At 34.3% G+C, this 18,615-nt stretch overlaps 1 protein-coding gene and 1 pseudogene across 1 annotated transcript; one reads left to right on the plus strand and one right to left on the minus strand.

Moving 5' to 3' along the window:
* The first annotated feature begins 414 nt into the window (after positions 1-414).
* LOC112524849 lies at positions 415-3,093 on the plus strand (annotated as a pseudogene).
* Positions 3,094-4,806: 1,713 nt separating this feature from the next.
* LOC112524850 (zinc finger MYM-type protein 1-like) lies at positions 4,807-18,288 on the minus strand. The gene is made up of 5 exons (XM_025134797.1): positions 18,189-18,288; positions 17,117-17,473; positions 16,902-16,975; positions 16,522-16,792; positions 4,807-4,928 (listed from the first exon to the last, which is right to left on the minus strand). Exons 1-5 carry the CDS (start codon positions 18,286-18,288, stop codon positions 4,807-4,809), a joined length of 924 nt encoding a protein of 307 aa, XP_024990565.1.
* Positions 18,289-18,615: the final 327 nt, after the last annotated feature.

Consider the following 18,615-nt stretch of genomic DNA (forward strand, 5'->3'; position numbering starts at 1 on the left):
GCTGTGTCACCGGGAAAAAGTTCCACGTAAGATTGCAGCATCATGGCTGTCTCCGACCTTGAAGAACACAGATCTGCAACTCGCTTTCCCATGATTATTATGCATTCCTGAAAAAAATTCATGAACCTTAAAGCACAAGAAACACATAATAATTAAGTATGTGAAAGCATCAACTATCATGCATTCAAGTTTGTGTGTTTGATGTTCACATATTCACATATCTGGATGTTCAGCACGCAATGGTAGGATCAAATTGAACATAGGATGGCATAAAATTTGGAACATTACCACTTTATGAAGCCCAAGAATTAAAAATTTTATCAAAGCATGGCACTACTTATTACAAGCAGCTGATTCAAAAGAACAACCACTATGAAAATAGATTGTAGACAGTTAAATGCAACCACTGTACATATGAACACCAGTAGCCACAACAGTATCCACATCATGCATGAGATGAAGCTCGTGTATCTGTTTTACAAGCTACGTGAACAGTTCGGATAAGTGGACATCGTTACTATGGCATGCACAGTTGTTTTATGTTCATATCTACATATAACAGTTGTTTCATATTTGACTTCATTATCAGGTTTCATAGTACACAACCCAACGGCAACAACTTTAACAATAAGATCTATCAAGGGACTAAGTACCAAATTACACATCAACTAACACGCATATATTATTTATCAACGGGTGAATGTACATGTTTATATACTTTTGTATTTGGACATATACTATTATTCTGATGTCGTTAGGTTGTGTTCTTCTTACACATTCTATGTGATGTTTAACAGGAGCATCTACATGTTCATATACATATTTATTTGACAGATACTATGACTCTGCCTGTCGCAAGGTTATGTTCTTCATAGGAGTGCATTCTGGATATCGTTTGTGTTCGTATTTGTTTTTAGCAGTTGTTCCGTTTTGGACTTCATTTCAAATTCTTAACAAACATAAGCAGGTATATTCATTTCAAATCATTACAGATAAAGCGATACACAATTATAGGCATGTGTGAATCTTTAATCAGCTCGGATGAATTATTTGAATGTTATTCTTGTGTTTTTTAATTTCCATGAAATTTGTTCTTCCATCTCATCTTGATGGATCTTGCAGGATTTGTATGGTAAGTTGTTGAAAGCTAAAGACAGAAACACAAAGAGGGATATTCGGAAGGAGCTCAAGATGATTTCCAAAGAAGAGTGCAAGAGGCAGCAGTTGGATGTTACAGATGTAATAAAAAATACAGATGTTGTTCTAACCACACTGACAAGTTCATTGTCACGAAAATTAGATGGCACTTCATTTGATGTTGTGATAATTGATGAAGTTGCTCAAGCACTTGAGGGAGCTTGCTAGATTGCTCTACTAAAGGTAACAAAGCAAAAAGATTTTATAGAGCATTAAAGAATACTACTGCCTTTCTTTTATAATCCCCCTATCCCCATTACTTCACAACCTAAGAAACTATATAAAATCTTGATTCCATCCCTTATCTATCATGATTACATAAACAAATTTGGCCATAAGTACATTAACTGTTTCAACCTTCTAGACCATTTGAGCACTTTCAGTAGGTACAAAAACGAGTACGTTATCTAAAAATGGAAAGGGCACCAATTATTTCAGTGTTGATTGGGTATTTAGATGTATATGACTCCAAAGAAGACTTTTATGGCATGGAGCATGAGTAGATCTAATTTGGTTTTACAGGGTTCTCGGTGTATACTTTCTGGGGACCATCTCCAACTTCCTCCGACGGTCTAGAGTCTTGAAGCTGGAAAAAAAGGGTTCGGAAAGACTCTCTTCGAGCGCCTTGCGGACTTGTATGGAGATGAAGTCATGTCTATGCTCACTGTCCAGTACCGCATGCGTGAACTTATAATGAACTGGTCATCTAAGGAGCTCTACAACAGTAAGGTACTCCATCTGTTCAAAAATAAGCGTCCATATTTCTATTTCAGTTTATCCTAAAATAAGTTGCTTACTTTCCAACTCTACCTTAATTATGAGATGGAAATATTCATTACTTCAATTATTATTAAAGGTAAAATTGTCATTTAGTTGATTAAAAAGTGTAATAATTATACATTTCTAAAATTTCATTGTGGACATTTATTTGGGGAGGGAGGGAGTATCACTGTAACACGATGAATTCTTCTAATTGTTGTTGATTATATATGTTACTATAATTATTATAGATCAAAGCTCATACAAGTGTTGCTGGACATACGCTACATGAACTCGAGAATGTACAAAAATCTTCTTCAGCAGAACCTACTCTTGTTCTCATAGACATTGCAGGGTATGCATATTGGTAGTATCACTTGTATCTTGTCATATAATTAGCGTTGAGTAAAATTATTTTGATGGTTTGTTTATTGTGTAATTTGGCTATTACTACTATTCTATTGTAGATGTGACATGGAAGAAAAAAAGGATGAAGAAGAAAGCACATTAAATGAAGGTGAAGCTGAGATTGCTATAGCTCATGCCAAAAGACTCATTCAAAGTGGAGTTCATGCTTCTGATATCGGAATCATTACCCCTTATTCAGCACAGGTAAAGTATAACTCGTTTTGTGCTATGATTAGTGGCCTAGACCTTTTTAGCCGGATCAAGTGTTGTCATAAAAAAAACCCACATCTTCAAATAAAAATCATTTCTGGATCGTTGGTTGTCTTGTGTTTTGTTGGTTGTATTACTCAGAACACTGAGAACTAAGGAAGACAAGTTAAAAGAAGTGGCAATCTCAACTGTGGATGGCTTCCAGGGAAGGGAAAAAGAAGCCATTATCATTTCAATGGTCAGATCAAACTCAAAGAAAGAGGTATTTGTTCCGGCTAAACTCATATATATGGTCGAATGAAAAAATTGATATTAAGTTTATATGTACTATATATACTCTAGGTTGGGTTTCTGAGTGATCGTAGATGTATGAATGTTGTCATGACTCGTGCAAGGAGACAGTGTTGTATCATATACGACACAGAGACCGTGAGCAGCGACAAGTTTCTGAAGTGGTTGATCGAGTATTTTGAAGAGAATGGTGAGTACTTGAGTAGTTCAGGGTATGGAAATGAATGAGTTCAACCTTGTAATTTTAACCAGATTTTTCTGATACTGGGTAAGAATGGTAATTTTTGTCATTTATAATTCTTACCAAACAATCATTTTACATTCGTTGCTAAATTCAGATAAAAAAAGCACTTAATCTCGACAAAATCCTTTATTATGTAGGGATATAGCTTAATCAAACAGGGTGTTGATGTATGCATACATATTATGATATTAAACACATCAATTGAATTAACAGAGTGTTTGATTGGCATATATGCCTGTACACATCAACTAACACGCATATATGTATTTATCAACGGGTGAATATATATGTTTATATACTTTTGTATTTGGACAAATACTATTATTCTACTGTCGTTAGGTTGCGTTCTTACGCATTTTATGTGATGTTCAACAGGTGCATCCACATGTTCATATACATATATATTTGACATATACTATGACTCTACCTATCGCAAGGTTATGTTCTTCATAGGAGTGCATTCTGGATATCATTTGTGTTCATATATATTTATAGCAGTTGTTCCGTTTTAGACTTCATTTCAAATTCTTAACAAACACAAGCAGGTATATTCATTTCAAATCATTACAGATAAAGCGATATACAATTATAGGCATGCGTGAACCTGTAATCAGCTTGGATGAATTATTTTAATAACATGAAACATAACTTTTCTAGCTTAATAAGGAAGCCAAGTTTAGAAGTTATCTCTTTACTCAAGTTCTGACTTTCTGCTTGTTTAGCTTTACTAGACTTAGGTATGTCCTCTATTGAATTATGCTCTAGAATTGGTTGGTCACACGCTCCTTGCTCAACAGGTTTACTACGTATCAATTGAGTGTATCCAAACCCCCCTCTACTAAGTTCAAAATCTTGTCTTCTCCTTAGTAGATCCAGGGTCCAAGCCCTTAAGGGATGTGTTTGTTGTTGGATTGGAATGCTGTCACATCTTGTTGATTGAACATATAGCAACTGTAAAAAGTAAACATAGTAGTTATTTAATAAGACGAGACAATTCTTGATTTAGTTGTTGTGTTCTTACCATTAAACATGTTAAGGGGCCTGCGTAAAATGACAAAAGACTGTCTCTTCTCCAACACATCTTGCTCGTCGCTATGCAATCATATATATATTTGCACCAGCCAATCTTTGGAATCATGTCTAAGCTATGAACACGGGTCAAGAAACCTAAATTTCAAACACCCACCCTGCTGCATTCGGTAAGAGTGTTAACCATGATGTCAAGGAAACTCAACTTGAACATCACACCAGCGTCATCTGAACTGTGAACCACGTTCATCGCGTCCTTTGGTCTCATCCTATCCTTATTGAACTGTTTTCGCTATGCTGAATTGATTGCATCATTTCATGAGAATGGTTCAATCGAATTCAAATCTAATCCTCCGGTTGGCAATCCGAGTACCTCGTGTATCGACTTGACCGTAACTGGTATTACTTCATCCCTCAATTATATTGTCATAGTAGATGTATCTAACATATCGACGACATAATGACCTAATTTCGATGGAATCCTGTCTAAAGTCTTATGTAGCAATGACTCAAATCCCATCTCCTTGATGGTTGCCCTTTGGTTAACACCACAACCTAATTTCCCGGTATAGATGTAGTAATAATCACTTCAATGATTTTACCGTCTCCCACAACGTCTTGGGGGATGTTCTGGTTCTAGTTCCTATTGAGTAGCCTTTTACATTCTTCTATTCAACTGCTGCTTGCTTTCCATGGTCAATCTTCAAATTTTGATCCTCACGGCTGAATTTTGTCCGTGCCTTGACTTCAATGTGAACATTATCGTTGAAATCAATGTCCTGCTGGAAATCTGCATTCATGAACGAAATACGTAAAAGTTAACTAACAAACATCATGGACCATTATATTGTCATTACGTGAGTTTCTTAGAGGTAAAATTTTCAAACGTTCGAAATCAGGGATCATTATATTTGCAATATGGACAGATTGTGTTTGATGTAGATATTCAGTGACCAAAACTGTTGAAGGGCGTAATCAGATTTCACATGAACACAATATGAACATATTTGAACACAGATATGCAATTTGTTGCCAATGAACATATATGGACATGTCGATGTTGATGATGATTAAGGGACAATATGAAATATAGGTCGTGAGGTGAATGACGCAAAGACCTATATTCCATCAACCAACATCAATATTTTAAAAAGTTCGTCTAATAATATGTATCACCTTGCAGTAATGAACCTGTGGGTCCTTGATTGCCTAAGCTTTTCGACACCTTCCCTCTTCTCGCAGCTTGCTTACTAGTTTGTAGTACCATCGATTTGATCACTTTTAAATCTGCATCGATAACCACAGGGTTTTGTATCGTGATATAGTTAGATGTTGTGAATATCACATTTAATTATAACAGAACCATATGAACAAAATAAGATGATGAAAATATGTGACTGTATGAACACATATTGACGAAGATGAACACATCTACACCATATGAACAACCCCCAAACGATATGAACAGTTGTTATAATTTCAAATACATATTTACATGTATGAACCCTTGTCTTGAATATGAACCCGGGTTTGCATATATGTGCATTTGGAGCAAAATATGAACACATATTGAGCCTAACCTGCAGCATATACGTAATCAAAATGATTATGATTGTAATAGCAAAAAAATGTACAAATAAATGAATGCATCATTTAGCTAGTGCTACAAATTAAACCTATACATCAATTACAATTCATGTTATATGTCTTTTACTTAACACAATATTAAATCACAATACAACTTATATGTGATGAACACGATATGAACAGAAATTCAGCAATGTGAACCTTTGGACAACCATACAAAAACATTTTCTGTTATATGATCCATTCTTTATGTTGTATGTGTTTTTTATTCAAGTCTTGGTCTACGTGTGTATTATTGAGTAAATACGAACATCTTTGTGAACAAGGAATGAACAATGTGTGAACAACTACAAAAGTATTCAGTCCAAATATAATGGTATAATAGAGATGATGAAAATATGTGACCGTATGAACACATATTCACGAAGATGAACACATCTACGCCCATATGAACAACCCCCAAAACAATATGAACAATTGTTACAATTTCAAATACAAATTTACATGTATGAACCCTTGTCTCGAATACGAACTCGGGTTTGCATATATGTGCATTTGGACCAAAATATGAACACATATTGAGCCTAACCTGCTGCATATACGTAATCAAAACGATTATGATTGTAATAGCAAAAATATGTACACATAATGAATGCATTATTCATCTATTGTTACAAATTAAAACCTATACATCAATTACAATTCATCTTATATGTCTCTTACTTAACACAATATAAAATCACCAATACAACTTATATGTGATGAACACTTGTGAACACGATATGAACAGAAATTCAGCAATGTAAACCTTCGGACAACCATACAAACACATCTTATGTTATATGATCACTTCTTTATTTTTTGAACAAAATTATAGCTATATGAACCTTTGTGTAACTTAATAACAGAAATTGACACACACGTACAGGTGGTAACATATATGAACATAGTGTGAGACATATGTACATAATATAGATGATGAAAATATGTGACCGTATGAATACATATCAACGAAGATGAACACATGTACACCCATGTGAACAACCCCCAAACGATATGAGAAATTGTCACAATTACCAATACAAAATTCCATGTATGAACCCTTGTCTCGAATACGAACCCAGGTTTGCATATATGTGCATTTGGACCAAAATATGAACACATATTGAGCCTAACATGCTATATGTAAAAAATTATAATAATTTGCACCCTAAAAACTGAAAATCAATCATGAACCAACTTGAACCTCTTTAGAAAATCGATTCATCAAATCTTTAAACAAGAACCTGTTGGGTCTGAATTTCAGTGTTAAATTGTATTCGTCTTGAAAGTTAATAATTGTCTATAATTGTATAGTTATCGTGTTTGACTTTGTAAGTAAGTTTGACTTTGACTAGAAGGGCTTTAGTTTGACCCTATATATAGTTTTGTCTTTAGTGTAATTGGCATGAGAGAGCTCAATTGTAAAATTACGTTCATAATAGAAGTGTTGACTATTTGACAAATCCTCTCAACTCTCCTCTCAAGTGTTCTTGAAGATTATCTTAATTTGTCATTGATTCATAGGTATTTATGAAGATTGATCATTTCATGGACTCACATTTGGTATCAGAGCAGGTTATGCAAATAAATCATGAGAAGTAATCATTGATTTGAAGATTTGTTGAAGAAAATTTTCTGGATTTCATATTTTTTTTTCTTTTGTGTTCTTCATCTTTTAAACTTTTTGATCTGAGTTCTTTTCAATTTTTTGTGTTTTTGGGTTAAAAACAAGATCAAAATGTGCGTAATCATATTGTGCATCTTTGTTATTCCCAAAGATTTGTGTCTTGATCTTTATTTTTTCGAGTTGCGATCAAATTTGTGGATTTTTAAAATTTTGGTGTTCTTGAAGATTTCATCAAAAAATTCAATGTTTGATCCATTTTTTTTTAAATTATGTGTTTTTGTGTTTTAGACACAGTTTTATCCATATTTCATTCTAAATCGCATGTTTTCCTATCAAGTTCCACCTAAATCGCACAATTTTTTTTTGTTTTGCCAAAATTCAAGTCCAAATCGGTCAACAAAGCTTCAACCAATTTTTTTTTACATTGTTCAAGACTTAGCCTTGCCTTAGAATTTTTTTTAGCTTGATAATACGGACAACCTTCTGTCCGGACTTGGTAACCTTGTTCATCTAAATCGAATATCATATTGTCCAGATTTAACAAAACTCGGACACCATCTTGTCTGCTTAACTGTCTGGTTTGTCCGTATTCAAAGTCTTCAAGTTCACAGTCTAAATCGCAGACCTCTTCATCCGGTTTCTACCTAGATCGGACAATAGCCGCACAAATGTCCATCCATATTAGGCTATAGCTCGCTCAAAGGTTTCTCGGATGGCTTAAATCGCTCATCTTCTTCACCATTCTTGACCTAAATCGAAGAACCCCCTGTTCGATTTCATCTTAATCACAGACTTCTTTGTTCGATTTCACCTTAATTGCAGACTTCCTTGTTCGATTTTCTTTAAATCGTTGACTTCCTTGTTCGTTTTTCTCTAAATCGCAGGTTGTGATATCCAATACTTGACTAAACCGATCAAAGATTCAATAGGATTTGGAGTATATCGTATAACAACCTAACCGTATTTGACCTAAATCGAAGACCTCCCTGTCCAATTTCACTTTAATCGCATACCCTGTTTGATTTCCTCTAAATCGCTGTCTACCATTGTTCGGTTTCATCAAAATCACACGTCACCCTGACTGATTTCAACCTAAATCGCATAACAAGGTGTTCGATTTGTATCTAATCGCTTGTTGTTTCATCTGTTCTTGGCTTTAATCGCACAAGTCAACCCGATTTCACACAGAAAATTTTGAGCATGATAATTTGCATACCTGTTTGTCCGATTTTGGTTGTATATGGTCATAGGTATAACCTATAAGTTTCTGTTCGTATTTGTGTTAATTGATCATCATTCTATCCGGATTCACTCTCAAGGCTTCCGAGTTGGACTAAATCGCTTATCCTTGCACATAGATTTGGTCATCCCTGCTGAAAAGGTACAGCCGGATTTGAGCTACCCTGAACAACTTTGTGTCCGAATTTGAATGCTACTCGGACAGACTTAGCCAAAATCAAGCATTCTCGCACACTAGCTTGCTCGTATTCAAGGCAACTCTCTTGACCTTTTGTCCGTACTTGGCTTGTCCGTTTTAAGAAACCTCTCTCGCCCTTTTGTCTTGTTCAATTTAAATAGCATAATAGTCTAATGGTATTTGTAGTATATGGCACATAGGCTTGTGCGATTTAGTAAAACTCGGTCACATTATAGCCGGATCTTGCACTGTCTTGGTAGCAAGCCCTTCCTCGGACAAGGCTGTGTCCGTATTTGATCTTAAACGGCTAAAATAGTCTTGTCCGGATTTACTTCCTTGGTAGCTCGCAGCTTAACCCAAAAACAGCCTCACCTTAACCTTAATCGCATATAGGCCACCCGGTTTAGGTAGACCTCGGACATTGTCCTGTCAGGTTTAGACCATTCTTGGACACTGCTTTAACCAATCTTATCTGAGCTTGCTTCATTGGTCTCTTGGTCGTGATTCATTCTCTCGTATCCTAATTTGCCCATCCCAGTGTCCGGATTTGAGCCTCCTTTGAACCGTTTTAAAAGTTTTTTTTCACCAATTACTGATTTTTGAGGATTTAACTGTTTTTGAACTGTTTTTTGAGATTTTTGAACTAATTTGTGTCGCGTAAACTGTTTTTATCAGTTTTAACCGTTTTTACTGTTTTTAACTGTTTTTAACAGTTTTCAACAGTTTTTGACTGTTTTTACTGATTTTTAACCTTTTTCGCTGATTTTCTGATTTCTCAACACTTTTTGAGCTTTTCTGATATTTTTTGAGCTTACGGATTGTATCTGAAAGATTTTGTTGTTTTGTGATTTCTTTGACTGATTTCACTCATTGCATAAGATTCTTTGATCAGTCGTTGATTTTTGAAATGACAGTTTATCTTGAGAAGGAGAACAGAGAATTGAAAGAGAAGATTTCTAAATTAGAGGAAAGTTTGTTTGAGTACAAAGAAAAGTATGTCAATATGTTTTGTGAGAATTTTCTTAATGAGGATTTAGTTAAAAACTTAAGAAGGGAGAATACACAAATGGGAGAAAATGTTGAAGAAGAATTTTTGCATAAAATTGAAAAGCTTGAGAACACTCTGAGTTCTGTAAGAAAAGAGTATGATGAAGAATTGAAAACTTAGAGTAAATCAAATAAAGATATGTTTAATAAACTTCAAGAAGTTCAAAGTGCACTACAGACTGAGAGAAACTCTCCAAGGAAATATATAGAGATTGAAAATTTCACTGAGAAAATTCATAAGTCAGAAAGTGTTTTGATTGAGATAAGGAAGTCACTTGAATTAGAACAGAAAAAGGTTTTGGAAGCTGAACAGAGTTTGAATGTTGAAAGAAAAGAAATTATAAAGGAGAAGAAAAGGATAATTGAAGTGAAAAAACAATTTGGTACTGAACGCATATCTTATGAGAATAAGATCAACTCTCTAGAGTTGAACGCTAAAATACTATTGAATCAGATATCTGATTTTGAGCAGCTAATCATCTTGGAACGAGCCAAGATTGACAAAGAAAAGAAAGAAATCAGAGAAGAATGTCTGAGCAAGAATCTTGAACTTTCTGACTGCATTGCTAAAAAGTAGAAAGCTTTGGACGAAGAGAAGAAGTTGTTTGCTCTTGAAATGCGAAATACTGCTAAGAAATATGCAGCAATGGCTAAAGAGCTTGCAAAAAAGAAAAAAATGGCTCGATATTGCTTCTGAGAATGAAAAGAGCAGCTCAGATGAAGAGAGATCAGAGTTTGATAAAGAGAAGAAGATGTTTGAGAAGCTAAAGAAGGAGTTAGAAGGTAAACTCCTAGATAATTCTAAGAAATTGTCTGATCTGAAAACAGAACTTGAAACTGAATTGAAAATGAGAACTGAACTCAAAGAGAAGTATGATTTAGTTGCTGATGAATGAGACCAGCTTTTAAAGAAAGTTAAAGACTTTTCATGTGCTCAAAGCTCAACTAGTTCTCTTTCACAGTGTAAAACAAGCTTTTATGACTGTTCTAAATCTAACAGTTATTCTAGCAGTCCTAAATCAACTGTTTCTAAGAAGTATTCTCGTTCTTCTAATCAGTACTATCAAGGGTATGTCATCGAATCACCCAATTATTCTTCTAAAGTTAAAAGTGTTTGGGTAAATAAAGTTGAATCTGTTTCGTCTCATAACTCTGTTGTTACTAACAATATTCTTCCTTGCTTTGTGAGATCTACTAATGATTTGATAAATCTTAGCAAGAGAAGAATCATGTGCTCCACATGTAAAACAACTTATTTTGTGAACAGAAAACAGTACAACAGGTGGACTGAAGACAATAGATTTCAGAAGAGCTGGAAAAATAATAACAGGTATGATAATAATAACTGGTATGGATCCTACTGCATATATGATCATCCTGTTAAAAGTGAGAAAAAGAAAACATCTAATAGAAATAGATGGTTTGACAGTTACAATATCCCACAACCTGATACTAACAAAGAAGGACCCAAGTTCGTTTGGGTACCAAAATCCGTTTGATCTGATTTTGCAGGTGCGTCATTACAGTGCTGATCAATAAAACATGATTATGATGCACAAATTTAGGGGAAGTTTGTAACTGTCCAAATGAGGCTTCTGAATATATCTGTTCAGGACCCGCGCTTAAATGTATTATGGTTTTTGAATATCTCAGTTCATGACCCGTGCTAAAAATGTTTCCAATTTTTGTTTATTTTGAGTTGAACTGAAACATTTCTTAAATCTATTTTCTAGGGGGAGTCTCTAGAAATTTTTCAATAAAGTTTTTGGAAAGTGAACTGTTTTGTGAAAACGAGTACATTTTCTGAACATGTATTTCCTGATATTTTACTTGCGTAATTTCTCATCAGTCATAATTCCAATACCTGTTTCAGCTATTCTTCAAACTGCTATTATCACGTCTCTTAAATGAAAATCATTTTCGATGATAATACACTCGTTTGTAATCAAAGTTGTTTTTCTGATAGTTTTTTTCTTTGCTTGATACACTTTTCATGATTATTTGAATATCATAATCTGTAAACTTGTACTTACAGATCTTCATTCATTTCTCTCATTTTATGAATAATCTGATTTTGCATATCACTCCTTGATTGATTGTGCTTCAAAGCTACATATCTTGATCAATTTTTACATGATCATTGTGCTTTATAGCAATACTATTTTGATCAACTGTTTGTGATCAATTGAACATACTACAAAATTTAGGAGGGACTGAGTGCTTAACAGTAATACCTCAATGGAATGTCAGAATCGACAAATCTACCTATGAGGACAACCATATCTGAGTGAGCTTAAACTCAAAAAGGGTTTATTTGCAGAGTTTAAAATGAAAAAGAGAGGGGTAGTTGTTGTAAGCCAAAAGAATTGATGAAAGTTGTGTCACGATTAAAAGATTACAAGAATCATGTTCTAAACTTCAAAATACCGAGCATACCACATAATCTATTAGTACTCAATTCTTTGGAGACTAATATTGAAAAAGGCAAAGCCCAAGCCAATTCTTGTCMCAACCCCACCAGCTTCTCATTTATCTCTTAATAGATAAGTGTTTCAATAACACTTGTGGCATGCAGCTCACCATCTATCAATTTTTCATTCAAAGAAAGTTTATATTGAAACAGAAGGATATATGTCCCCCCCTTCAAGTCTTTTTGATCACATATTGAATCTGATAAATTTGTATAGTCCGTACGGTTTATCTTTTTGAGCCTAAACAGAAACATATGTTGCTTTATTTTTCTACACTACAGAGATTTTGCATTTTATATGTTATTTTGCCGAAACTTTCATAGATTTCCTTTTATAAGATATCGATGATTGAATGGAAGACCTGGTGAGATGAACCTCAAAAAGTCTCATATATGAAGTACATCCGTTGTACCAAGTATATTTGTTATATTCATAGGCCAATCTTTTATAAGATTGAAAACAATTTCATAAGTTGAAATTGGTTGTTATTTTCCCATCCTCTTAATCTGAAAAGATTATACAAATGGATTTGAAAAGATCTGCTTACAATTTATGAATTGACGGCTCTCGCTGAAGATTTCATTCATTCTGATGTATGATGCTAGTGATTCTCATTTCATCATAAGGGGGAGTATGAAATAATGAATGAAATGATCAATTCTGGATGATATAAGGGGAGTATGATATAAAAATCAAGGGGGAGTAACATCAAAGGCCGACAAAAGACTCAAAGGAGTGTGTCTGAAGATTATTACTGAAGATTATTCCTGTGCTACAGTGTTTGAGAGTTTTTGAATGGGAAGATCATCTTTACAGAATTTTACTGATAGAGAGTTCTCAAGGAAGAGAATGTTTAATTTTTGAGGAAGAATGTTTGTTCTTTATCTGAAGAAATTCATTTTTGGGGAGAATGTTAGAATCTGTTATCTGAAGAAGATTATTTGAAGATCATATCTTGAAGATCGTTTCTGAAGATTGTTGCTGATTTTATTCTTCATTGTCAAAAAAAGAAGATCGTTGTTGTTATACATTCGAGGGGGAGAATGTTAGAAAATTTTCTCAACAAAAGATCGTCTGAAGATTTCAAAGTGAAGATTGTTTTTGAAGAAGTCATAAAGAGCTTAATATGACAAAGTTCAAACGAGATTCAAAGCGCATAAATTCTTTCAAGCCTAAATATAAAGGGGGAGAATGTTGGGTCTGAATTTCAATGTTAAATTGTATTCATCTTGAAAGTTAATAATTATCTATAATTGTATAGATATCGTGTTTGACTTTGTAAGTAAGTTTGACTTTGACTAGAAGGGTTTTAGTTTGACCCTATATATAGTTTTGTCTTTAGTGTAATTGTAAGGAGAGAGCTCAATTGTAAAATTACGTTCATAATAGAACTGTTGACTATTTGACAAATGCTCTCAACTCTCCTCTCAAGTGTTCTTGAAGATTATCTTAATCTGCCATTGATTCATAGAGATTTATGAAGATTGATCATTTCGTGGACTCACAGAACCCAACAATAACAATGTACATTAATCATAACATTGCAATATTTTACATGTGGTTCCTTGGGTTGCTACGATTTCCAAGTCCATCCCTTGTCTTACAGCTTGTTCTATACTTTCTACATCAATCGTTTTCTTCACTTCAAGCTCTGCATCGACATCAACATGGGTGTCGATGGTGTTTTTGAATTTTGAGAAATAAGTCCTCTTAATTATTCGTTTTCATCCTAACTGAAGTTAGAAGTCATAAGTTATCGAGTGCTTTTATTCATCAAAGGATAATAAAAACCCTAAATTTTGCTAACATACCTCGTAATGGGTTGTGATCGACGGGAAATCCTCCCAAATCAACCATTGTTTGATGAAGATGTTGAACCAGATTTCCAGCCCTTTGATCAGCGAATAGTATGGTGATGGGTAATGGTTTTGAGAGGAGTGATACGTAACTGTTGATTTGATAGATGCGTGTTTGAAATGTTAAATATTTTTTTTCCCAAAAAGCCCCTTTCATCCTTGTTCACTTGGATTTATTAAATTTTAAACTTTAAAAATTAAGTTTTTATCACTATTAATCTTGACCGTTTATTTTAAGATTGGATGGCCAAGATCGGTTAACAAAGTTAACACAAAAACTTTGGTTAACATTTGATCATGGCCCTATATATATAGACTTGGGATCATGTGAGACCAAGAGTTTTTCGTAAGATCTGTAAGACTAATTCTCAACCCTTGGATTAGATCTACAATCTGAACATTCATAATCACAAAATTTCCATGAGACTTCTCAATAATCACAAAATTGCCACCGTGCAACTTTAGACCATTAGATCATTAGCTTATAAAGTTGATCAATGAATATAAATTGGTCTTACGGGTCTCATGAAAAACCCTTGGTCTCACGTGAACCCAACCATATATATATATATATATATATATATATATTGGTTTACTTTGCAAACCAAACTAATTGTACAAACTATACAAACTATCTTCATCATTTGATTTCATTGTTTAATTTAATGAATTGTTCATCTGATGAAATTGTTTCATATAATTCTTGATGAAATTGTCTCTTATATATTTGTTTATATGTAAAAATGAAATTGTTTCAAGTATTTCTCATTTAGATGAGATTTCTTTTCTAAAATTAATACAATGAAGATGATAAAGTAGCATGAAAAACATTTAATGGCAGAGTGATGTGGTTGTAACCTCGTTAGAGTTTGGGAGAGGGCATGGAGATGGGGTTGGTTTTTTTTCTCTTTTCTTTTTGTAAATAAATATTTTAACAAGTTATACATATATTACAAGGACTCGTTAAAAAATAATAAAAAGATAAAAAGATAAAAAGATAAAAAGATAAAAAGACAAAAATGTCCATCATCTAACGTCAATGGACCATTTCTGCAGCAAATCTAAAACTTTAGTGACCATATTTATGATTTCGAAAAGATAATGGCAAAAACCAAAATTTTTGATAAACCTATTAAACGATTATTGTAATTTACCTTTTGAATTTGATGTACTGTGTGGGCCTTGAGGACACAGTGGCAGATGCAGAAAAATATATTGTAGGGGGCATGATATAAGATAATAATAATTAACTTCAATGTCATACAAAAATGATAAAAAGTTACCTCTTACAACTGTGCCCTACGACTCTTCATCTTTTTAAATTGAGTAATTACATCATCATTTGAAACTGTGAGAAGTGCTTCATTTTCTATAGTACATATCATTACAGCATTCAAAAATTCATTACCGATTATGTTGCACAAATCTGACTTCACAATCTTCATAGCAGGAAAACATCTTTAGACTGTTGCAGTAGCAACTGGCAAAACCAAAGCCAACTTCAATAACCGATACACTAGAGGATAGGTTTTATGTTTTTTTGTTTCCACTAGCAATCTAGAGAGCTCGGCAATACCACTCAAATTGGCAAATTTTTCATCTTGACGCACAATCAAATAGTACATGTTAAGTTGTTTCTCAAGCCCTATAGTTTCCATATGACTAAAATCTTGAGGATACAACTCACTCAACTTCAATAAATCTGATACATTGAACTACGAAAATGAATCGCATGGACTTAAAGCTGCTATATTTTTAAGTAATTCAATACTTACCTCACTAAATCGATCCCCAATCTCTTGAATTTGCATGTCCACAACAGTGTTGAAAATATCAAACTTGTAATAATGACAATTGGTGATGTTGGTCCTTTGTCTTCCGTTTTTTTGAATAACGGTCTTCCATATCCAAAGCCTTAATACCATTTGCTTCACAAAAAGAATACATTTTCTTCAAAAGTGGATCAAAACGAGTTTTTCTAAATTGTTGCAATAGTTGTTTGGTTCCTCTTATCAATGAAACCGCTTCCAAAATATCTTGATCCTTTTTTTTAAGATCCCGTGACAACAAGTCTGTGACCTCTAAAATATGAAACATCAAATGCAAATAAATCATGAAATCAAATGTCTTCAAATATGCTTAAATACTAGTTCCTTGAGTGCGACTAAAACCATTATCCCCGTCCTCTTCAACATACATGAGCACTTCAACAACATTTGGAAACAAAGCAATCAAGCTCAAAATGGTTTTGTAATGAGAACCCCAGTGTGTATCTCCGGCTCATATAAGAGAAAGCTCTTGGTATTTCCCTGTTCCACTATAAATTTGACACTTACCAATTGCTTCTTGCACTCTATCTTTGTAACTTTGTCGAAGCATGTCTTTACGCTTGTAAGAAACATTCACCACATTGATCACCATTCTTAATATATTAAAAAGGTTCTCAACTCCGTCATGTTTATTTACAACCGCCACAACAACTAATTGAAGTTGGTGAGCAAAACAATGGATATAATATGCCGAGATATTTTTATTCAAGATCAAGGCCTTTAATCCATTGAACTCACCGCGTATATTGCTTGCTCCGTCATAACCTTGCCCTCTTACCTGTTTCAAACTCAATCCATGTTCAGCAAATAAAGTATCAATGGCAGATTTAAGAATTGAAGAAGATGTCCCCGTCACATGAACAACACCAAAAAAATCTCTCCTTCACAATACCACGTGCATCAACATATCGTAAAACCACCGTCATTTGTTCCTTCTTAGAAACGTCACTAGACTCATCAACTAGCAATGAGAACACATCATCACCAACTTCTTTACGAATGGAGTTAAGTATTTGATTTGTAAAACAAGCAGCAATATCTTTTTGAATACTTGGAGACACCATTTGATTATTCTTTGGAGCATTTTTTAATATAACTTTACCTACATCCTCATTGCAATCACCAATTAAGGCTAATGTTTCTAAGAACATGCCTTTAGAAATAGACATTTCAGATTCATCGTGACCACGAAAGGGCAATGCATTCTTCAACAAGAATCTACAAGTCTTAATTAAAGCATTTAAACGTATTCGGTGCTCATTCTTCTCCTTCTCAGTTTGCTTATGAAAGGCAACGGCAATAGATCGATCTTGGCTCATTAGATCCTCACCTTTCTTAAGTGCTCTATAGTGAAAACTATTAATGTTGCCAACATGAAGACCAAGTCTCTCCGTTTTATTCCAACTATTAAAACCATCTGTTACAAAATCATCACTCCGACATTGTCCTACGTAATGATCTATAAACAAATAACAACACAAACAAAAAGCTCTATCCGTTTTTACACTATACTCCAACCAATTAGCGTATTGATCAAACCAAGCCGGATAAAAACGTCTTCCTTTACTCCCGACATATTTTTTTGGAAATGCATGATCCCGTGGTTGACAAGGTCCTCTAAGCAAATATTTTCTCCTTATTTCATCCCTTTGATTAGGATGATATTCCAAAATCTTTTTCCTATCGGTTGGATCCCAAGGAAGATTGTTCAAATCAATTTCGTAGGGCATCGAAGGAGCGGAGCTCGATTCAGGTGTTGATGTTTTCCTTTTAAAAAATCTTTCCATTTTTTCTAGCAATAACAATAACAAGATAAAAATCAATGGTTTATCTTTATCAATAGTGTTACCCGGCCCAACCCGAGTTACCCGACTTACCCTCCCGATGAAACCCGACCCGAACCGAAAGAAATAGCCCCGAAACCACCCGATATCCGAATCCGAATCCGAATCCGAAATATAACTCGAGTATGGCGGATCGGGTAGGATCTCACGACCCACCCCCCGAACCCGCCCGAAACCCGAACTACCCAAATTACTAAAGACGCGACTTATTATAGATAGATTAGGTCAAAATTGAAGCGACTTATGTTAGGTCAAAATCAAAACTCAAAATTGACGCGATAAGAGAAGAGAATACGGCTAGTCCAAACTAGTAAACTACATAGTACAGACCGCCGACTGACCGACCGACTACTGCCGTCTGACTCCGACCGGCTACTGCCGTCTGTCGACGATTGACTGCTGGGCATTGACGAGTGACGACGATTAACATATTAACAGTAAGGTCCTTCTTCTACTCTTATCCCCCACATTGTTAATTGCTTTAAATGTAAAAAGGAACTCTCCTTAATGGTTTCAATTGTTAATTGCTCTAAATGTAAAAAGAACTCTCCTTAATGGTTTCAATTGTTAATTGCTCTAAACGTAAAAAGTAACTTCTTCCATTCACATTTGTAAATACTATGTCGTGATTGTATAAGGTAAGTCACCGTTCATAATTATGTTTAACTGGTATGTAGATCAGCTGATTATGGCAACACTGTTTCATATGTATTTGATAATTGATACGGAAAAATCAGATGTGTTTGATGGTCTAGTT

Source organism: Cynara cardunculus (genome assembly GCF_001531365.2).
Source record: "Cynara cardunculus var. scolymus isolate 2C chromosome LG 13, CcrdV1, whole genome shotgun sequence".
In the NCBI taxonomy this organism is placed as follows: Eukaryota; Viridiplantae; Streptophyta; class Magnoliopsida; order Asterales; family Asteraceae; genus Cynara; species Cynara cardunculus.